General features: G+C 38.5%; 1 protein-coding gene across 4 annotated transcripts in view; it reads right to left on the bottom strand.

Moving 5' to 3' along the window:
• Window positions 1-8962: 8962 nt before the first annotated feature.
• Window positions 8963-24620, bottom strand: part of TRMT11 (tRNA methyltransferase 11) — a 61141-nt gene continuing 45483 nt past the window's right edge. For all 4 annotated transcript variants that reach the window (XM_022555986.2, XM_022556006.2, XM_022555997.3 and 1 more), the window contains exon 13: window positions 8963-9515. In XM_022555986.2, coding sequence (XP_022411694.1) covers window positions 9384-9515 — 132 coding nt within the window. In that variant the 3' untranslated portion in view covers window positions 8963-9383. The remainder of the gene's footprint in view (window positions 9516-24620) is intronic.

Here is a 24620-nt window from a genome sequence, read left to right as displayed (position 1 = left end):
ATTTTGCAAGAAGCTACAACTTCCTAAAGAGCCTTGACAACAGCATAAAGGGAACGATCCTCGTAGGGAGGAAACTTCTCCCAGTTCAGGCCCAAACTCTGTAGAAAGGCATGTAAGTCCTTTATGATCTGGCCCTCATTTCCTCTCCAGCTTCATTTCTTCTCTTCACCCAGCACTTTTAGTTTAGCTCCAAGTATCCAAACTACTTGAATTGTTATCCAAATGTGCTTTTCCCTCTGCCTGGAATCCCCCTCTCGCCCTCACACAACCTGACGTCAGCTGGCAACTTGCACTGCTTCTTCAGGAGTCTACTTAGATGTCACCCTCTCCCACCCCTTATATTTTAAAATGTAGATTTTATGATTATTCAAGTAAGCTGAGACCAACAGATTAGAATATGATTGCCATTGAAAAGATAGCTTGCTCCTCAAAGTTCCCCAAAGAGAGCATGTCTTGCCATGCAGGGGCACACAGGTTGGTCAGAAGGCAGAGGGGAGCTCGGGGAAAATGTGGGCAAGAGCCTTTACTGGGGTTCCCACAGGAACAAACTGTGAAGTAGGGTAAGCAGGCTTGGGATTGGCTAGTTTGAATAGTTTCAGTGGGCTCTGGGGTGTAGGGTCTGTCCTTAATTGTCTGTATCTGGCCCTTGAGTGATTATGACATGGGAATAGTGGCCCAGAGTGTAAGGGGCTGAGAGAGGACGTAGGGGTATATGGGCTCTGAGCTGCTTGGTCTGCATATGAGCGACACACTAGCAGGCGAGTCCTTCACCGCCTCTAGGAATTGGCTGGCCCTGGAAGGAGCAGTCTCTCCAAGATCAGCAAGGTCCCACATGTCAAAATATCAGAAACACATGGTTAATACACCCTACACTATTCGAAGTGGTTAAATGCTCCTCTTATATTCACCGTGGACTAATGCTCTGGTAAGACTGGCGACTATTTGAATTTACTACTTACCTCCTTGTTTACTACCACTTGTAGCCCCTCCAACTGTAAGCTCATTGAGGACAGGGGCTGTGTCTTTTTCATTGCTAAGAATGGCAACAAAGTATACAGAGATCAACTTGATAGGCTTCAAGGTCTAACCCTTGGTTCTGGTGCACTAGGTGATATCACCTGCTAAAGGACTGAGTCTCCTGGACCACTCACAGCTCGTAGAAACGTGTCATGTCTTCTCCAAGAAGCCTTGCTCATTACACAGCACTCATCTTCTCATCTTGCCCTTCTTTCCTCAGGAACCCACTTAGCATCATGCAAGTTACTCTCTTCGGGTTTAGAAGCCAGACTGGAGGCAAAAACAAAGTTCTGTTGTTTTCAGGTTCTTGATCTGTTTTTCCAAAACTAAGAAAGAAAACAAGCTAACAAAGGCATAAATCAAAAAATAAATTTTTATTCTCTATTTTGCTCCAAAAGATAAGACTGTTTGTAGAATTAAATGTCAAGGGATCTTATGACATTTCCTGGCAGAATTTGTGTGAAGCTTTCGACCAGTTAGTTTAATCCAAATTAGTAGGAGCTTCAGAAAAGGTTTTTGGCCCATCCTCAGCTGGGAAGAGGTTTTGTCATGAACTCTGCCAAATGCGTAAGTATATATAAAAAGGGAGTAGAGGGAAATCGGGATTTTGGCCCAACTTTTTTTAATAACGAAGAAACAAACAAAACCCCCAGTTTAATTAAAAATTTCCCCATTCTGGCCTACCCTGTAATTTTTATGTTGCTACCCAAAAGTTATTACATAGTTACTTAAAAAAGAGAAAGGGGAAGTATTTTTAATTTTAAAGGATAAGGAGAAGAGTGAAAAAAACTCTTGAGTTTTTCTTTTTCTACATCCAGAGTTCAAACAGCATGGCCTGTGTTTCTTTAGCAGGTTTCTCTTAGAGGCAACTAACAGCAGCCTATCGGTTTTTAAAGTTCTAATTCTACGATGGGGCTCACTGATGTATACAACAAATGGAGTGCGTGCACCCATCCAGTCGGACAGAAGCACATCACCCCAAAGCCAGTGTTGCTCTCTGAAGCTTCTAGTAGTACAACATAGTAATTTCATCTCATTAGCAACTCGAATATAAATTTCTTGTAATAACTTTGGAATTGCCTGATCCAGTCTCATGGGTATTGGGTCGTGCCAATTCTCTTTGCTAAACATACATATCACGCAGGGGGACAATGCAACAGAATGAACCTTAGCTCTGTATGGGGTATGTTAACTCAGTAGTTCTTTGTCTCATGCAGGGATCTTCTGCTCCTCACGTTTGCAATCACTATCCAGCTTCGGCCTTGAATACTCAACAGCCTGCTGTGCAGGTCTCTGTGCCTGTTCCATAGGCTTCTCATGTTCAGGATGTCTGTCCGATCCTCAACACATCCTCTTTCCACTATTTTCTATTCCAGTTTGTGTCATGCCATCCATACAGTCACCCAGTTGGAACCCTGGATATCATCCGTTACTCATCCCTGTGCCCAGTCAATCACCAAGACATGCTCATTTCATCTTCTTAATATTCTCCATTCAATCTTTACTACCACTGCTCTAGTTGAGATCCTTACATCTCTAACCTGGATGGATGACTGCAACAACCTTCTGACAAACATCCCAGCTTCTAGTGTATCTCCCTTCACTCCAAACTATTACCACTGGAGTGATGGTGATAGACCAAGCCTGATAATATCTCCTTCCCACTAAAAATCCTGAGGTAGCTTCCCTTCCTCTCCCAGAGCAGAGGGAGGCAAGGTAGAAACCCCTCCTGCCATAATCTCTAGCCGTACTTTGTTGATTCCCAGGTCACACATCACCCTTCAGTGATTCTAAACCACATGTAGCTCCCCTACACACCATGCTCTTTCTATGCCCTGGCATCAACCAATCACCAGCAGGCAAGCCTTAGAACATGTATAATAGGGAAAATAGAGTAGCACATATAACTGCTTCAGGGAAAAGCAGTTACCACTAAAATAAAAGACAATTTTTGTTTACATTTTTTGAGATCTAGAGGAAAATGTAGGGAGAAGAAAATTAAAGATAATAAGTCAGATGAAATATTGATTTTCCGGCTTCAACATCAATAATAAAGCATACTAGGTAGAGGAGTCCTTTTGGACCGGATTGTCACAGCTCCCTCTTTGGTGCTGGTTTTGGAAACCTTCCCAGCCTGAGACTCAAGCTATTAATCAACAACTGTCTCTGAGTTGAAACCCACCAACTAAAAGACTTAGGTGTCTGACAAAGGACAAAACACTGCACTAGTCAGAGCCAACTCTGGAGCAATGTACTAAGCCTTTCTGAGAAGGCTTGGTAAATGACTGCCAGAGAAAACACAGAACAATGTAGAGAAAATTTCCAGAGCTCAAAAATTCCAGATGCCTGTGGATGGTAGGGAGCATGGAAAGTCTACCAGATACCTTGACTATCAGCCCATGGTCGAGTGGCTTATGAAAGGTATAATACCGTTGTCATACCAAATACCAAATGGTCCAGAAAGCCAAATATGTGACACGAATTAGTCTCATGGGCCAAAGTGACGTGGCTGGAGTCAACTGCAGAACAACACTGTTGTAACCCGAGAAAGCGCCAACAGCTCTGAGAGTGGGGCAAAGATCTAAAATAATCAATCTGCCAGAAGCAGGCTGGACAACACTCCATGCAATGTGGTCTCCTTCACCACAAGGCAATCAGAGTCTACCTTTGGCAGGAGTCACAAGTCTGGCAGCAAATGGTAACTCTGCATCAGAAACATAGTCCTTTACTTTGTGTCCTGTCTATGCAATGGTGGATGTGCTGCCATGTGTGGGACAATGATGGATCCAGGGAACAATGATGGCAATCTGGGTGGTGCCAGCCCAACCAACAGCTTTACTCTAGTTGGTCTCATCAGAGAATGACCCAGACAGCTCTGTCGGCAGCCACAGTCTGTTTCTACTATTTGTAGCCCCTAAGGAAGGGTATCTTTAATCAGCTAATCTGTAGTTTCCCAAGTGACAGAACAAACCGTAGGTCATTAGCAAAAGCCTAAAAGTCAGTAAAACTATAACAAGGCTCAGCAAAGAGGGTATTGGCTGGAGTTATGAGAATAGCTTTTTCTGCCCATGGACCAGGCCAGCCACATCCATTTTTGGGTCTGTGTACCTGGCGCTGAGATCGAGCAGCCACAGCAGTCCAACACCACTGGGTTTCAGTTTGGCCAATCCATCAGTGAACGGGGCAGAAGGCATTTCGAGGAACCTCCTGATTGTAACCTAAGTGTATTTTTAGCCCAGCCTAAATGTAACCTTTATGAATCAAGGACACCATTGAGCCACTCCCTTTGTTTCAGGCAGTGGAATGGGGGGTAAAACTTTGCCCAAACGGATAGCTGCCACCTTTTCATCTAAATTCAAGATGCAACAAGGGCTAAGCCAGCTGCATTCTTGAATATACCAATTCCATTGGACAAGTGAGGCTTGTTGGGCCCTTCTATCTTGGTAGTTGTGAGTCTGTTTGATCCACTCCACTTTGGAAGTATCAGGTTGGATGGCTCAGGTGTTCAGTTTTGAAAAGAGCCCAGTAGTTAGCTAATAGTTAGCAGACTATTAGCTAAAATAGCCTTCTTCCCTTTTCAGAAGAGGGAGGAGGCAGGGGAGGTGGAGACACTACCTTTATCTTTCAAGGGTGCTCACACCCCACCAAAAGACGGTCTACGATGCAGGGGGTCAGTGCCCCCTTTAGTAAGGTGTACAGAAACGCAAGGCATCTATGGAGAATTGTCACCCAAGAGGTAAAAACTATAGAAAAATAATGCAAAAAGAAGTTTTGCTGTTTGTGCTGGAAGCACTCAGACTTGTGGTGAGATACTCCAGTCCATGATTTATAAAGAAACAGATATTAAAGAGGTTTTACAGATTTTTAAAGCTCATCAATACCAGCTCTGACCATCCTGATCCACTTCACAAATGTACAACACATTAGATACAATAATTGGGCAGCCCTTCAAAGCCCAACCCAAGTACCATTTCATTTCCAATTTTAATTTTCTCCTCAGCCATTTAAAAAATCTGACTAATTTCACACATAAGTCCAGCTAATCTCCACTGCTGGATGTTAGACAAAATAGAGTTCTTCTGATAAGCCCTCAGGAGAAAGTCAGGAAGGCTTGATTAAAGGAGAGATTTTAAAGTCATAGAGGTCAAAGCAGATTCCTTTTTAGGTGATTCAGTTTGGCATCACGGTGATATAATTATCTTAGTAAGAACATTCAAATTCTAGAACAAAAATATACTAAGCACGTCCTAATGTCCCAAGAAATAGGGCTAGCAGTTACATAAAGTGAAGCTGGCTTATCTTAACATTCATCTTTTAAGCCTATTTTGTTCCATGGCCCAGGCTTCTTAAGAGACTGCCATGAGAATTTAGCCTCCATCCCCCTAAGAGCCTGTCTACAATGGCTTATAAAGCAAGGGATAAGAGCCAAATTCCAGGTTGGCCTCAGTTATGTCTAAATGTCAACTTGCTTATCCCACATAGTGAAACATATGAACATCCTGAGGCAGACCTCTATTAAGGGAATAGAGTCAGGTTTGCCCAAAGAACATCAAGGAATGTGCTGTCTCCATGATGCTATGGCTAGATAGAATCGCAGATATGTTTATCATTCCATTACAATTCTTTACACTCTAGACCTTATGTTCTTAAACCACTCTGTTTTAGAGACGATCTCAATGTTTTAGTAAAGTACAAACATCATCAGTCTAGTGTTATTGTGTCCATGTGTATGTTCTGGATTAAGGCACTTTTTTTTTTTGGTTTGGATTACAAACCACATTACTTGATAAATATCTGAGAAAAATGGGAGTGGGTGAGTTGGGAATCAAAGTAGCCTTCGCTTATTCTATGAATACAATCCTTCTAAGACAGAAAGATTCTTACAAGTGTTTAGTTTTCTAAATAACTTTATAATGGAGAAAACCCATGCTCTTGTAAAAAGAGCCAAAGTCCTTATTCTGGTATAATTTACTCCCTTTTGGTCAAACAGGCAAATCAACAGTAAGGTCATCAATATTCTCAGCAACACCAACCTCCATTTCTACCCCTATGTTCCATTAATGAATTTATACAGGGCCAGTGCCTTGTTTAGTATTAGAACCATGAACATCAGCTTAGTTCCACTGTGGTTTTACAAGGGAGATTAGAATGGTGTAGAAAGATCATTTCCCCCCAAAAATGTCACCTTTGATTTTCAACACATAATGTTTTATTACATATCTCTTTGGATTAGCAATACTTGATAATATTTCCAGCATGGGTTAGTTCTCTTAACCCAAAAGGACTAAGGCCTTTGATTCAAGAGTCAGATTTGCTTATATTGGCATCTAGATAACACAAACTTAACATCTAATTTCCTGATGTTAAAAAAAAAAAAAGTCATCCCTGATTGTTTAATTATAAGAGTATAAAACATATTACCTTAAAAGTTGTTTCTGTCCCAAACTTTTAAAGCACATTTTTCATCCAATAATTTAAACACATTCACTACAATGCATTTGGTATGTTAACTCATACTCTACTTTTTCCCTACCAAACTTGAAATAAAGTTCTTTAGTTGTAATCACCGTTCTTCTTAAATATGTAGGGTATATCAATTTTTTTTTTTTTTTTTTTTTTTTTTTGCGGTACGCGGGCCTCTCACTGTTGTGGCCTCTCCCGTTGCGGAGCAAAGGCTCTGGACGCGCAGGCTCAGCGGCCACGGCTCACAGGCCCAGCCGCTCTGCGGCATGTGGGATCTTGCCGGACCGAGGCATGAACATGTGTCCCCTGCATCGGCAGGCGTACTTTCAACCACTGCGCCACCAGGGAAGCCTTGAATTTTTTTTTTCTTTTTTTTTTTTTTTGCGGTACGCGGGCCTCTCACTGTTGTGGTCTCTCTCGCTGCAGAGCACAGGCTCCGGACGCGCAGGCTCAGCGGCCATGGCTCACGGGCCCAGCCGCTCCGCGGCATGTGGGATCTTCCCGGATCGGGGCACGAACCCGTGTCCCCTGCATCGGCAGGCGGACTCTCAACCACTGCGCCACCAGGGAAGCCCAGCCCTGAATTTTAAATGAGTTTCCACCATAAGGAAATAATGGTAACACTGACTTACCTCCCAGAGTTTAAACAGTTTGAAAATGTTTCATTGCTCAATCTCTGTACTTAAAGAATTAGTCATAAGGAAGTTAGTGGCGAACAGGCCTAAACCTGGGTCACCTTGGGCAGGAAGTGGCTAGAAATTTGTAGCAGATTTTAAACTTTTTTTAATCTGTTGGCCACTTTGGTTAAATACCCCAAAGACCTCCTATTCCACTATTCCTTCCCAGCTATCACAGCAAAAAAAAAAAAAAAAATCCACCAGAATGGATGGGAAGGAGGTTACTTATGGTGAAATACCACCAAGACGGTTACATCCGTAACCGTCTGTATTTTACGGATGTTTTAATATATGCCAGAAACAAAATTACAGAGTCTGTCATATTATAAACATTAAATAGGCCAGCCCACAGACCACCTAGGGTTCACTCACAGATTACACTGTAAATTCATACTACAGGACTACCCAAAATGTAGGCATTTTGCTAGGTGATATTCCAGCCAGTAAGTGCTGAGGAATACACATAAAACTAAAGCAATCCCAGAAATGATCTTCTCCAACTTATGCAGAAGTAGTAAGATCCTGATGCCAGAAAATAAAGTCTCTTTTTTTTAGAATACGAGGACGTGTTACCTGCACTAAAATCAAAATCGGTTGAAAGTGATCAGGTTTCTTTTTCACTTCTGAGTACCAACCTTAAAACAACTGCACAAATTCACACTCTGAGTCCGGTGACATTTCAGGAATGGGAGACTGAACTTATTGATATATATGAAAATAAACCTCACAACAATGAAGAATTAAAGATTAGAAGGCCTCCACTAATGGTAATAAGAAATAATTTGAAATATATATTTTTTAATGTTGGATAATTTTTAAGAACAAAGTGACTAAAATTAATGTTGCAACTTTTCCAGATCTAACTTGGAACTAATTTGGACTAATTTTTGTGACAACCAAAAAATGGGGCAAGGCTAAAATCTCATTCCAAATTTAGTCAGCTACAAAGTTTCAAACTCACCGCCCATATAACCTCAAAAAATTTTAAATAAGTCAGTTTACAACAGAAATACTGAAAATAAATCATCCTTGAATACTTTTAGATTTTCCCCAGTGTACCACAAATCACATCCAGAAACCCAAACAAAACAATCACTGAAATGTTTGAGATCTGCTGCTGAAATTCAGAGCTGCAGGACAAGAAAAGGAGGGAGAACTAGGCGGATGGCCTGCTCTCTCTCTCTCTGCTTGGGCAGCACTGGTCTTCTGGAGGTCCTAAGCTATGCACATTCAAAGTGTGAGTCCATAAAAGCCAGCAGTAACACTAAAATAATAATAATAGCATAAATAAAAATAGGCTCTGGTTAAAGAGAGAGGATTCGTTTACTGCCGTCCTGCTGAGGTACTTTGACCACCGAGAGCAGGAAAGCTATTAGCATCCTGAATTAATGGGTAGAGTGGTTTTCAAACAAGATATTTTCATGATGGACACAATGTGGACTCAGCAAAGTTTCTCCTTCAAGAAAATACAGCTTCTATTTCAAAGAGCTCTGATTAGACTTAATGCCATTAGGGAACCATCAAGGATTTGTGTTGTTGTTACTGCTTTTAACTATCAGTTACTTTCTAAACCAAAAATTGTGGGTAGTTAACTTGACCGACAGTCAAGGTTTAGGAATGCAGAAGCAAATCCAAGGTACAGACAAGCTTCAGATGTGGACAGGCCTCAAGGAGTTTGGAATCTTTTTAGGTTGTCAGGTCCTAGCCTTTCTCATCATCACCATTATCATTGTGTTACTAACTTGTCTGGGATTTATAAATAAAAATTCATTTCCTTCATCACATCCCCTCCGTATACTACACGATTTTAGGAATCCTCAGTAAGCTTTATTAATGACAATGTAAAACAATTACAATCAAAACCAAAATTAAACAAGCCTAACCTAATGAATAAATTCTCAAACACTATTAATGCCTATAACATATCCAGCAGATATCTGTTTAAAAAGTCAATACCATTTGTAAATTAATTACCAAAAATATAACTGTTTTCAATTTCCATAATACTTGAAAGCATAAATATAAAGTTCAAAAGACCACATACAACAGAATAGTCTATAAAACAAAGCTAATGTTAAAAGAATTGTTCAGTTGACTTTATAGCATTTATTTTGTTATATAAAATTATTTAAAACAGTACATTTTCTGTATCATACATGAAAGTTCACATCCAGATGTCTTTTCTATCAAATCCTTATTCTTTCTCCATTGTCAAAATCCTAATTTTCACTCCTGGCTGGATTTTTCTTCCTTGGCAATTCTTTTTGTTACCCCACTGAAATATTTCTCACGGAAGGAATTATGACCTTGGTACGGCAGAAAGTGATCACTCAGCAGATGTGAATACTGGTCCCGGTTCTGGTTGGTTGGAAAATACAGAAAATAAAGATGTTTGAGTTATTTCTTTCGTTAGCCTGCAACCAAAGCAGTCATTTACTTTAAGCAAAATCTCACTCTCTGGTACACATTTGTTTTCCTTTATTACATGAACAAGAAATACACCACCACTCTATATCTGTATCATGCTTGGGTATCCAAAGTGTTTTCACTTACTTCACCTCATCTGATCCACCCAACAGTCCTCTGCACAGAGAAGACAAAAACTTTTACTGGGAAAACAGAGACCCAGGGAATGCAAAGAGAATCATCCAGGCAGCTCGAGTTGGGACAACCACCTGCATCTTCCGATTCCTAGTTCAGCACAAACTGAAACCGTCTTTGACTATAAGAATTATCAAGCAAGGAAGCTTCTACTCCAATGGTGTACAACAACAAATTATTACATTTGTATGATGTCATACAGATCAGTAACACTGTTTGGGAGTACATGCACGTTCAGTTAATGAAATAAACTATTCCTGGCAACTTTCAGTAACCTCAGTAGATGAAGATACAGGATAAACAAGTGATCTTCACACTTTTAGACTTCAGAGACAGGTGAGGACTAGTGCTTAGACTGACATTTGGAAACTGGAAATATTAACCTGGGCTAAAATGTCATGTTTCAGCTTAGAAAATTGAGGATAAGAAGACTGACAGACAACATTAAAACATCAGCTTCTCACCCAATTTCACTAGCCACCTTAAACTGTGAAAAAAAATCTAATTAGAAATAAAATCTCATTTCCCATGCATTTCTGTAAATTCATATTCAAATGTACAGGGATTAATGTGATTCTGAGAATAGGCGGGAGACATAATTAGAAAATATGAAGCCTAATTATTTATCCTGGTTTCAGTATCAAAATGATATCTACAAATATATCTGGAATATAACAATCCTCAAAATATTTTTGTATTTTTCCTCATTCCTGTATGAGATGAATACTTTCATTCTCTCCCTCATATCTAATATTAATAAAAGCCCAGGTTTAGCCAAAATAAAATTATGTTGGCTGATTTGTTTATTCAGAAACTATTTTGCCCCAGAATGTTTTTTTTTAATTACACAAAAAAAGAAATTATTAAACATGCCCAGATTTCCTGATTCATTTAAAAAGAAAAAAAGTGGCTATTTAAATTTTATGGCACTAAATATACTACAGTTCCAAATTCTTGCAAGCACGTGAAAGCATGCCAATGGTTACTAACTTCAGGCTATATAATCCCCAAAAGATAAAAAGTTAAAGAATACCAAATGAAAGGTAGTATTTATGGGGTATTTATTACGGGCCAAAAACCATCCTAAATGCTTTACATGCACTATCTAATACAAACTCATCAGCTTTAAGAGATAAGTACACTCTTATTACCATCTACAGATGAGGAGTTATTTAAGAGTACAGGCCCAAGATAATACAGCTGGTAAGTGACAGAGCTAGGATTTGAACACAGGTCTACCAGACCCAGGGACTACACCCTTTAACTATAACATAATGAGGTTTTTTTCCCCAAAAGAGCTAACTCTTGCCTCAACTCAAGAAGCAGGAGTATCTCAGGGAATAAACATGTGATGAACAAAGGCTCCCCAGAAAGGAAGAGACCTGGATCAGAAATGCTATTAACTTTGTTCTAGTAACTAAGAGGATTATTTCAATGATACAAAATTTTCATACTAGAAGGAGATATAAAGAGCCACAGGATGCCTGAGGGATACCATAACCCTAGCAGTACTGTCGACTGGACGGGAGGACTCAATGTCCACATCTCCAGACCGGACCTGGGAGAGCAGCAATACAGGATGATGGTCCAGCATTTAGCCTTGCCTTGTGCATGCCAACTTTTATCAGAAGTCTGACTGAAGAGTCACAGGAAAGGAAGGGACTTGCCATCATCTGCTCTTCCAGGCGTTGTACATTCTGTCCTTATATCAAATAAGATCACTAGAAAACTTGCCTACTTTCTGAACTACATTACCTTAATCTTGGCAGAAATACCTTTACTTGGTTATATGTAAAGCTATGTCCAGATGTGACATCTCTCCTGCTACATTGCTTCTCACAGCTCTTTGCATCATTCTCCACCCAGTCATCAAAATCAGAAACCTGGGTCAAATCACTCTCCCTTTTCTTCTCACATTAAGTCAGTCCTAAAATCTTAGATTCTGCATCCTAAATTTCTCAAATCCACTCCTCCTCTTCACCCGTAACTCCACTATTATAGTTTAAGCCTTCCTCATCTCTCCTTGCTTTTTTCCTAAACTGCCAGTTGCCTTGCCTTTGTGGCTCCCTCTCTATTCTCCATAATGGGGTCAAATGCAACTTATTAAAATGCAAATCTAATATTCCAGCATTCTGGCTAAAATCGAAACGGGTTCAAACTTTCCCCAATTCTGAGGCTTTTCCCTTAACATTTGGGAGTGAGATTCAATTGCACATCAGTTTGCTGAATGTCTTCTCACTTTCCTCTTCTGTACAAGAGGGATCAGAACACTGTCAGGCAGTGAGATCCTTCCCAGCTTTGCCTTCTGTCCTCTCTTCTCCCTGTGACTCCTCTAAGCCATGCAAGAGCACCTCTACATCTCAAAATGCACTGCAGACTACTTCAGTGAATGTCCTGGGGCTGCAGTGGAATGACAGGACAGAAATGTGTGATCCCAGAGTGCTATATGAAAAGGTAGAGGCATGGTAAGACAGCTGAAGACCAGGATGGGCCGGGGACTGACTCAGGCTCAGTTACTTGTGTGCCTAACCCACCTAAACTGCCAATTATGCAGCTCACTGGGGGAAGCAGGAGAGAAAAGCTGAAGCACAATGGAAGGTAGGTATCCTCATAGACCAAAGTGGGAGCTTAACCAAATAGCTTGTCTTTGACTTAAAGGATATACATAGGACAAACTGAGGATGAAGAAGAGACTATAAAGACCAGAGGCAGAGACTGAGAATGAACAGCAGAAACCTGGAAAACCCAAAAGTAATGATTAAAACCTATGACAATTAATGTTTATCAAAAAAACATATACTACCTATGGCATTCTTTATCTAACTAGTTTAGACTTCAAGATTCGCTCAGAACATATAGTAGGAAAAGCAAAATAAGCCCCTAAAAGACCATATATTCAGTGCTACAGAGACCCAGTGACAGAGAAATACATGCTACAGGAAAAGTGGGGAAAGACTATTAACCTTCGCAATGCAACCTCTGGGGGCTGGGGGAAATGCTATTTATCTCCCAGGGAGTAGAGAAGAATCAATGTGAGGTATGTGTTTGGGTCCTATAGTGGAACGCCTCCTTCTGTAAGATTGATTGCCCCCTAATTGTGAAATAAGACATTCATAACAAAAACTCCTGGAGAACCCAAAAGCTCCAAATCCCTTATGCAGCCAGGGACCTGGCAAGAGCCGTTCTATTACTAGCAGCGTTAAGTCCTGCTTTGGGATAAGCCAGACACTCCAGAGACTTTGGCTACCATTTTCATCTAAGTGGAAAAGATATGGTTCATAAAATGTTCCACATAAAACATTCAGTACATTTATGGTCCACATATTATCACATACATATCATATATGTAAATATCATTACCTATGAACAATACACATTTAACATATACTCTGGTCCTTATGAAAAATACCATTTGCAGCATTCAGAACTTATGTTAACTTGATGCTGAATAAAATGGCAAGCTCGCTATTTTTTTCTCTGTTCCCTCTCTCTTTCATCCTATCTTTAGTTTAGTTTACCAGGGCTCACACTTGAGATGATGATATTCAACTCTACATATTTTTCATCACCTTTTGATAACTCTTCTCTATTCACATTCCCTGCCCATCTCAACCAAGAATATCTGCAGATTTTTTTTTTCAACTCAGTATCTCAAATGCCAAGGGTTTACTTAAAAGGAGAAGAGTACCCTCAAGCAACACAACGCTTGATATCCCTCACTAACTCAATCTTGCCCCAATGTTTGATTTCTGGTTTCTCTAACACTTCCAAATCTGTCTATCACTATCAGTCACGATATCATCTATGTATCATGAAACCTGAGTTCTGCCAATCTTTAGTAAGCAAGAAGTACTTCATGGAAAATAAAAATACACAAAGAATTAGGAAATGCCAAGAAAGAAAACTATGGCAATGAAAGATTACAGACCACTTTTCCCAAATTTCATAACTACTGGTTAAATTTTGGCACATGGCAATACTTATGGAAATATGAATAAAATATTAAGATTGTTGATTACACTATCTACTGTTTATCATTTTTATAACCAGAAATCAAGAATTTCTGTAGGAAAATCTGTGCTAGCTACAGATGGCTACATAATGGAAATACACAGCTTTCAGACCTATCACTTAACTTTGTAAGACAAACAGCAATTGTAAATATGACAAGAAACATACAAGTTCTGATTCAAGAAAGCAACTGATACGTATTTGCAACTATGTGTTTTACATAAGTGAATTATTTAATTTTCTGTATCTTTTCACAGATTATTATCTAAATTTTGCAGATATGGAAAGAGACTAAAAGAGTCTGAATTATCTGCCACAAGTCACACATCTAGTAAGCAGTATTTCCAGAATTGTAGACTAGATCAGACTTCAAAGCTCATGCGTTTTCCATCACAGTTTTTTTTTTTTTTAAGTAGAAATTACATCAAAACAATGGTTAAAGAGTTAACTTCCCACATGGTAGATTAGTGGGTCGTTCAAAATGGAGTTTGACATTTAGAGGACATTCTTCACGGAACAGCAACATATTTGGTAGCACATATTTCAGATCTAAACTTTTAGACAGAACCCCTTTAACCACTGTCCCACCCAGCCAATTTCCTGTCCTATCAGTACTGCTAATTCTAAACATAAACCACTCGAGGAATTTTAACACACTTGCCAAAAAAAATCAAAGGAAGCTTTACAATTGGTAGTGTACTTTTATGTGTACAGTGCCCTCTGCTGGCTGAAGCAGATAAATCCTTCTGTATAGTATTTCCCGCTGTGGATAAAGATAGTTTAAAGCAGAGCTGACCATCATGCATCCGACTGTCAGGAGCGCTCTATTTCCCTCACTGTCTCTAAGTCCTGATTGCTGTAAACACCTAGAGTTACAGAGCAGCAACATGATGGCCATTTTCCTTCAGAGGGCACTGGCATTTATTCACACCATTTCATTTTCAGAAGAATAGTGTGGAAATATACAAATACATATTTACCTTAGTGACTGTAAAGTGTATCATTGTCATTTATGTCCATTTGCAAATTATTCTCGAGAAAAATAAAGGAGAAGTACATAAACTAGACCTTATTCAAGTTAATCTTTATTTTTACAAATAACTCTACATCAAAAGTAGAGCATCAAAAAGAACACAGGAGACATTGAAAGGAAAGTACTTCAGCCACTTGTAATTTAATAAATGTTAATCTAAAGGGGAACAACTTCTCAAGAAAAGAAAGAAAACTGTATGTTTCGTAGTTACATCTGAAGCTGACACTTTTTTTTTTTTTTTTGCGGTACGCGGGCCTCTCACTGCTGTGGCCTCTCCCGCCGCGGAGCACAGGCTCCGGACGCGCAGGCCCAGCGGCCATGGCTCACAGGCCCAGCCACTCCGCGGCACGTGGGATCTTCCCGGACCGGGGCACGAACCCGTGTCCCCTGCATCGGCAGGCGGACTCAACCACTGCGCCACCAGGGAAGCCCTGAAGCTGACACTTTGAATGGAACTAATGACACTCTGGATTACACTGGGAGAATACATATATGTAAGAGCGTCCTGAACATCATAAAACTGCTCAGACTTTAAAGAAACTAAAGTTGACAGCTCCATTTAGGTAAAACTATCCTTCTAATTACTGCCTTCTCCCAGAAATCTGCCATTCTTTGTTATCATCTCCCTTAAACAGAAGGAAGGTGTTATGATTTTCCACAGAATGGCAATTCAGCTGCTTTTTTGGTTTGCTTCTCATGAGAAATGAGGCCTAGGTATGATAGGATTAAAATGTTTCTGTACCACTGACTTTTGAGGAGTGATATCAGGGTAATGATAAAATTCAGTGTATTTTGAAACAGAAAACTTTTAGCTAGGCTTAACTATCTATTCCTACTCTTCTTTCAAATGGATGATTTAAATGCTGTTGAATTTGATTGTTTTTTATTCTAGAGGGGCCCAAAACAATCACTGAACAATTACTATTCATTCCATAAATATTTACTGAGTGGTGAGCAAAACAGTCAAGCTCCATGAATTCACAGTTATATACTAGCGGGAAGAGACATTAAACAATGTATACCCAAACATGTATTTACAAACCATGATTAAACACTGGGAAGAAAAGGGTTACTATAAGAATATAAGGAGACACCTAGTTAGATGGGGGAGAAGAGAATGGATAAGAAAGGCTTCCCTAAGGAAGTGACATTTATCTGAGACCTAAAGGATGAGTCAAATTTACTCACAGAAAGGGACCAGAAGAAAGCATTCTAGGGAACACATTGTGTTCTAGGGAACACAATGAGGGAGGAAACAATGTGAAAAGGCTCAGACTTGAAAGAGGTAAGTACATTCTGGGAACTGAAAGCAGGCTAGTGTGGCTAAGGCTTGCAAAACTAAAGGGAAGGTGGCACAAAATGAGATTGGAGAGACAGGCCAGAAGTCTAAGATCAGGCCGGCCTTGAGGGTTATGTGAAGGACTCTGAATTTTAGTCTAAATTTCACAAAGTTATTGATGACTTTTAAGCAGGGGAGTTTCATTATCTGTTTACATTGTGAAAGATATTCCGGCTACCGTACAGGAAACTTAATGGTAGGAGAAATTCCAGAGGCAGGGAAACCAGCTGGAAGACTCCTGCAGTAGTCCAGGAAAGCGGCACTGCACCATGTCCTTTGGGAAGCAGGGAGGACGGGTAAAGATACATCTACCTACTCAGCTACCCCAAGCCAGATTTCTAAAAGTTATCCTTAACTCCTGTCTCCCTTACCCCAGTTATTCAATTAGTCATTAGGTCCTGGCACATCTACCTCCCCTGAAGCTCTCAGTTCCACTGTCTCACCCACAATCTCCAGTTTCCACCTTTATTAGTTGACAGCCTCATCATCTTCACATGACCATGCCAGAAGTCTCCAGGCTGGTATCACAGGCATCTTTCCATAATAAAAACTTGCCTGCATGTTAAAGCCCGGGTGACCTTCCTAAAACAAGAACTTCTGCACTCTACTAACTCACATTCCTCAGGGCTTGCCATCACCGATAGGATAAACTTGAAACTCTTTGGTATGTAAAGACCTTTAACACTAGGCAGGCCTTTGGTTTTCCACTTCTCAAGCCACTCCTCCCCACATACTTAGTATTTCAGTCATGCTTAAATGTCTAGGGTTCCCTGAATGCACCATAACCCCTCTCATGTCTCTGTACCTTTGCTGAAAATGTTGGCCTCTTGACTCAAGGACCATCTCCTCAGGTAGGCGCTCTCTGGTGTTCACAGAGCAATATGCACTGATCACTACGAAACCAAACACGTTATGCTGGAATGGGTTGGGTCATCGTTTCTCCCACATGCAAGTTCTCTAAGGATAAGGACTATGTTTTATCAGTCTGTTCTGTCTCAACACATGACACAAATGGTCCCATAAACACATGCTGAGTGATGAAAGCCATGGCTTTCCCCTCAGGGAACATGCAATCAAATCAGAAAAAGAAAACATACTAAAATATGAAAAATACATGAATGTAAAAATCAGTAAAAGACAGTTTTCTCATACTACCTTTTCCATTCACTCTCAACAAAAACTTACATCCTTCTTTACAGAGAAAAAAAAAAAGGGAGTCATCAAGTATGAATTTTCTCAACTTCCTTGCCCCCAGTCCCCCTCTACTACAAACTGGATCCCCTTGCTTAACTCTACAGCCTGTCTCATCACTCCCAACCCACATTCTAACTGAAGACAAAATTCTCTCACGGTATCCCTTTACTGCCAAAAGACTTACTTTCAAAAAACCCCCCAACAATATACCTAAGAATAATCATCAATTTATAAAAATTACTGTTTAAAAACAAGAGCTTTCCCCTAGAAAGGTGTCACTTTGGGGATGAAGTTGAAAACCATCTGGAAGAAAACCAAATGGCTATTTTAATTATAGGTCAGGTTTAAGTTGTCCTTTCACTTACTGACAGCTCCTGATAATGAGATAATGATTTCTTCTACCTCACTAGTATTAACCTTAAGTCATTTATATTCTCAAAGTGGCAGCCGTTTATACAAAACAGCAGTTTCACTGCAAACACTTGAATACAAATGGCTTACGAAACTTATTCTATGACAAGTGGAAACCAATGATGCTGTCATCGTTAAGTAAAAGCCATCAAATTGGTGATGCTCACCTAATTCTGTCGAGGATTCATGAAACAGATTAAAGGTATAATACACATTCTTTAATAAGGTGAGAGGAAGAAGGCAAGGAGATGGAAGAGGAAAACAGTGAGTAGATTTTCCTTCTTATAATCAGCAGAGAGTGAAAATGAAATGTAAATGACAGTGCTGAACATAATGGACCTCAGTTCAGCTTCAGGGTAATTATCCATGTCCGGCTTTTGTTTAAAAATCCTGCTCCCCTTATCAAAGCTTCCCAGTGTTCTACATCTGGTACTGGACAGTAGCTATAGAAACCACTTGTGCTAAAGTTATACAACTATAAACAGCACTAGGCCATTTCCAAACCAAGGACAAGCAGGTCAAAAGTCTGGCATCCAATACTGTTAAGGAAAAAAGCCCTCTAGCACTATTCTTAATGGGAGCAAGGTAAGGGTTGGAAATCTTCATCCCTAAACTTGGTATTTACATATAACCTGTACTTGTAAAAAGTTTAATTACTCTGTAAGATATTAAGTTACCTAAAATTTGTTAAAATATTTTAATATATATAAAAATCTTTATATCTAGAGTTCTGAAAATGAGTGACACCTAATGATTGAACTTTGACATCTGGCACTCAACACATAATTTCTTTCTAACTAAAAAAAACCATCATGGATATCTGTGCTATCATGATGATACAGAACTATGAATACTTTCTACATACTCGCCACTAAAACCTATAACTCCATAAAATTCGAAACTTAACCTCAAACATTAAAATACAGGTCAACACAGGGGATAAAAATGTAATGACAACTTATTAGCTACTATATCTAAAAGTCAATTAAAGTTAAGAAGAACCTTACTTACCTAAGCAGCAGAGGATGAGTAACAGACCAAAACATGCATAGACATGAACATACATACTCTTGCTTTAATTTGGAGACAATTCATCTCCTAGGTGACCTCTTAAAATCATCAACAATCCATTAAAAGAAAAATTAATTAAAATACACATGCATTTATATACGTAAACATCAAAAACAAACAAAATTATTTTGCTTAGGGATGAATTCGATAGTGATAATATTACAAAGGAAAGTAAGGAAGTGATTACCATAAAAGATTAGTGGTTATACCTGCAGGAGGAGGTGTTTATGATCAAAAATAGCCACAAAAGGGGATGCTCCAATACTCCGTAATTCTGACCTTGGTGGTGGTTACAGAGATGTTTACTTTATAATTATTCATTAAACTATACCCTTTAGGTTTTGGGCAAAAAAAAATACACATTAAAATCTCAGGGTTGGGTTCTTGGTGGGTCATGGAGTGAGAAGAAGACACTAGTTTGTGTTTGAATTTGAAAAACACTAGAAATATAGTTCTAAATTAAATAACCATTTGATAAATAAATAAAAATACAAAAAATAGAAAATGTGTCATTTGAGAATTATAAAAAAAGCTCCAGAGGATTATGCTGACTATGAACATAAACTTCCAATTTCCCTAAACCATTCATGCCTTGGACCCCTAGATCATACTTTATATTTTGCAACTGACCTCTGCCTAAGATTCTGTAACAGCAGTTAAAGACTGTTTTACTGCCATGGTTTGAAAATATGAGCATTAGAGCTGGAACATTAAGACGGATGCTCTCTCTGCCTTCAGAGAACAACTGCTTTTTCCTGCAAATAAAAGAGCCATATCCAAATAGCATCATAAATAGAAGGATCCAGGTATCTTAAATGATTCCTTCTTGGAGCTAGTAGGGGACAGACTTTTGCTTTTTCTTGGTTTACCAGAAATAGTAATTTAAAACTATTATGATAGCATTAATTTAACAAAACATCCAGTTTGGCAAAGTCATTTAGTTGCAGAAGTATAAAAGAAAAAGTCAAGTGATGACTCTCTAAAATTTAAATTCAAGGAACAGTACCATTAACAGCAAAAGTGATTCATTCAGAACTAAGTAGATGGCATGATCCTTAAAACTGAATTAATACAATATGATATGCAGCATCAGGCTTCTTTCTGTTTTTATAAGCCTTTTTTAAATATCTCAAGTTGAAATATAATTTATAAATAATGCAAATAGCTTCCTTCTGATTTCTAATGCAAAATAATTTAAAAGAGTCTCTCTTTCTCCATCTCTCTCCCTTGCCCTCTCTCTCTCTCACACACACACAGAGACACACACACAGACACACATTTTGATGGTAATGAATACTGTATTGTACTATGACCTAGACTCAGTTCATATCCAACTATCATGTTCTGATTTAGTGTCACCCTGTCTTATTTTTCTCACTGATAAATGAAGTAGCATCTATTTCCCACCAGGCATGTTATAAGATTGAAATACTTCATACCTAATCTCTAATCTTTCATAGCTCTAATCAAAAGGAAAATACCCAACCATCCTGGCAAGAGACAGGCAAAAAACAAAGTATTTCAGAAAGAAAGGTCAATAGGAAGAGACCACCTTTAATTCAAATGGCTGCCAAAGGAAAAAAAATTGACAACATCGATCCTGGGAAAGGATAATGCATAATGGAAACAGGCACAAGCATTATGTCAGCAAAACACCACAGTTTGTGATTAGTAACACTACTATCATTCTAATATGGAAACTACTTATACAAAGACTAATTTCTTCCACTTCAAGCCATTCATAAGTCATTTTCTCAAACAAGTGACCTCAGTTTCTCTTCTCTCTCTTATTTAAAACACCGTTGTTGTTGTTATAATGTTAATGGTTCTTTTCTCCCTCCACAGCTTTAAAATCTTTCAGTCCTTTAGTCAAGTCTTTCAGTTTTGGCCACCTTCCATTCTGATTAATGAAGCATTCATAGGCTTCATGTTACTGGACTCTTTCATTTGGTCCAAAATAAAAAATTACATTAACTTTCATCACCTGCTACTATGACCTCCCAATATTCTCTACTTTAAATCATGTGAACTATACTGGCTAGCTATAAAAAAAATAACAACTGGTTTACACAATATTATAACTTTAGTCTAAATTAATGCCCATATGGTATCTAAAATTAAATTTATCTATACTTCAGTACTTCTCAAACCACCAGCAGTGTAAGGCAGAATGTCAAGTAAGTAAGCCACAAAGCAAATAGGGCACATGATGGCCCATTTAGTGCAATGACAATTTAAGATAATATTCTTATATTTACCCAAGTACTATAGCATACAAAAGTTGCATTAATGTTTAAAAAAAAATTTCAAGGAAGTCTTGAAAATGGCTGCTTTGGGTACTCATTTGTCTATCCAAGTATATTGGTATAAAACACTGAGAGAGTATTATTTTGGGTACTTCACTGAAGACAAACTACTACACTTGATTTCTGAACTGTTCTGGACAACTCTAGAGATCAGCATTTTTCTCCTATGAATTTTATATGAGAAAAATGTTTTATAGGAGTAACCACTGTGACCACAACTATATATAGCAGCATTGACTACACGTTGTATCAACAGGAAAAATAAGTTCTAGTAAAAACAAATCATTCTGCCATGGCCCCATGAGTGATGAGAAAAAACTGGCTTTAAAAGAAACTTGTAACATGCTACTGAAGAACATTTGCCTTTTAATCTTGGCATATTCTAAAGGTAGAATTGTGTTTTGGTGAAAAGGCAACATGATCTAGAAAAAAAGAGAGAGAATTTTAGGGACAAAGGAGTTTTGGTCTCAAATTGGCCACTTCCTATTTAAGTGGACTGGGCTAGGCCTTGGCCACTTCCTCATCTCTAACAGAGGCAAAATAATAAGGTCAAATGGATGTGAAACCGCTGTAAAAAATAAAGCATTAAACAGTGTTATTTGTCATTCACTTAGCTTTCAGACTACAACAGGGAATAATGACAGAAAACTAGCTTTTCTTAATCAGGCATCTTCATAATTTTAACATGGTTAGCAAGAATTTTCTCCTTTACTACTAATGTTCAGTAAGTCTGAAAACTATAGCCAATAATGCAAAGATACAAAGTTTTATGAAATATCTATATTCTTTAGATTTTTTTACATTTATAACTTATGTTTACATTTTAAAAGGGGGGGAGGGAGAACACTTTATAACAACACATCAAGTGGGTCAAAAGTTATACTGAAGTTAAACCTAACAAGTAACAAATCAAAAATGAAGAGACACAGTATACAAAAGTGTAAAAATCTAAAACTAATAGTCTTCCACTGCCAAAATCAACAACACTGAACAAGGTCGAGAATAATTTGTTAGATGTGCATGAGAACTGTTTGACAATTTTATGTCATCACTTTCATTATAAAGGACTGGGATCTTGCTGCAATTATATACACTCCTCTCCATACAAACAGAAGGTAGAAATGAAGTAATTAATTAAAAGCCAAACACGACTAATTTAACATGACAAAGTAATTTCAGTTATAATAAACTCCATACAAGTTAAAACTCACTGATTAAATTTGATCTTATAAAGTGAAGGCCATTTCAAAAAATTACTTGAGCAAAAGGCTTGCCTTGTTTTATAAATTAATTTGAAAGGACAAAAGTAAAATGATAAAAAGCAACCAAACAAAAATTAACACTGCCTTTATAGGTTTAAAAATATGTAAGGTGAGTGACCTTATTTATCATTTTTAGATAGGAAAAAGCATTCTCAGAAGCATTCTTAGATCATTCTCTATTTCTTCTTCTGTGTATCAAATTTGCTTAGGGAAATATTATAAATCTACCAAAAAAATATACTAGACTTTCTTAAACAAATTAAACTCAGGGAAAAGCAAATGTGAAATTGTCCACAATGGGTCTTAATTTTGTCACTAAAACAGAAATGACTGGTTTATTATGGGGCTCCATTAATTATTAAAGCCTTTTCTCTAGATTTTTCTCCTTCCAATTCTTTGGAACAGTGCTTCAAGCCCTCATAATCATCATATGGTGCAAGTACTTTTTATGGAGGCCACAAAATAAAGATTGCTGATGTCATTCACTGTAGTTTCTAATATCAAGACTTAAAACTGCAAAATATATAGGTAATATTTGTATTTTTAATGCATTAAAATAAACATTAAATAAACAACCTAACTTTACACCTCAACAAACTAGAAAGGAAGGAAATAAAGATCAGAGAAGAAATAAGTGAAATAGAGACTAAAAACATAATAGAAAAGATGAATGAAACTAAGAGCTGGTTCTTTGAAAAGATAAATAGAGCTGACAAGCCTTTAGCTAGACTCACTTGAAAAAAAAAAAAAAGACTCAAATAAGTAAAATCAGAACTGAAAGAAGAAACTTTAAACTGATACCACAGAAATACAAAGGATCATAAGAGACCACTATCAACACTCACATGCCAACAAATTACACAACCTAGAAGAAATTCCTAGAAACAAACAACCTTCTAAGATTGGGTCATGAAGAAACAGAAAATCTGAATAGACCAATTGCTAATAGAAATTGAATCAGTAGGGGCTTCCCTGGTGGTGCAGTGGTTGAGAATCTGCCTGCTAATGCAGGGGACACGGGTTCGAGCCTTGGTCTGGGAGGATCCCACATGCCACGGAGCAACTAGGCCCGTGAGCCACAACTACTGAGCCTGCGCATCTGGAGCCTGTGCTCCGCAACAAGAGAGGCCGCCATAGTGAGAGGCCCGCGCACCGTGATGAAGAGTGGCCCCTGCCTGCCACAACTAGAGAAAGCCCTCGCACAGAAACGAAGACGCAACACAGCAAAAATAAATTAATTAATTAATAAACTCCTGCCCCCAACATCTTTAAAAAAAAAAAAAAAGAAAGAAATTGAATCAGTAATCAAAAACTTCCCAACAAACAAAAGCAGAGGACCAGATGTCTTCATTTGTGAATTCTACAAAACATTCAAAGAAGAATTAATACCATCTTTTTCAAACTCTTCCAAAACATACAGGAAGAGGGAACACTTCCAAACTCATTCTACGAGGCCAGCATTACCCAAAACCAGACAAGGATACCACAAGAAAAGAAATTATAGACTAATATCCTTGATGAATACAGATATACAACTCCTCAACAAAATATTAGCAAACCAAACTCAATGATACATTAAAAGAATCATACACCATGATCAAGTGGAATTTATTCCAGGGATGCCAGAAGAGTTCAATACAAGTCAATAAAACGTGATACACCACATTAAAAAAAGGAAGAATAGGGCTTCCCTGGTGGCGCAGTGGTTGAGAGTCCGCCTGCCGATGCAGGGGACACGGGTTCGTGCCCCGGTCTGGGAAGATCCCACATGCCGCGGAGCGGCTGGGCCTGTGAGCCATGGCTGCTGAGCCTGCGCGTCCGGAGCCTGTGCTCTGCAACGGGAGAGGCCACAGCAGTGAGAGGCCCGCGTACCGCAAAAAAAAAAACAAAACAAAAAAACAAGTGAGACTACATCAAACTAAAATGTTTCTGCCCAGCAAAGAAAATCATCAACAAAATGAAAAGGCAACCTACCAAATGGGAGAAAACATTTGCAAATCATGTATCTGATAAGGGTTAATATCCAAAATATACAAAGAACTCATACAACTCAAAAGCAAAAAATTAAAATAAAAAAATGGGCAGAGGATCTGAATAGACATTTTTCCAAAGACAACATACAGATGGTCAACAGGCACTTGAAAAGATGCTCAACATCGCTAATCACGGAAATGCAGATCTAAACCACAATGAGATATCATCTCACACCTATTAAAATGGCTGTTATCCAAAGGA

The sequence above is a fragment of the Delphinapterus leucas genome, chromosome 12 (genome assembly GCF_059928025.1).
Source record: "Delphinapterus leucas isolate spDelLeu-1000000601 "Yukka" chromosome 12, BTC_Dleu_Yukka2, whole genome shotgun sequence".
NCBI lineage: Eukaryota > Metazoa > Chordata > Mammalia > Artiodactyla > Monodontidae > Delphinapterus > Delphinapterus leucas.
This window is presented reverse-complemented; position numbering and strand designations above follow the sequence as displayed.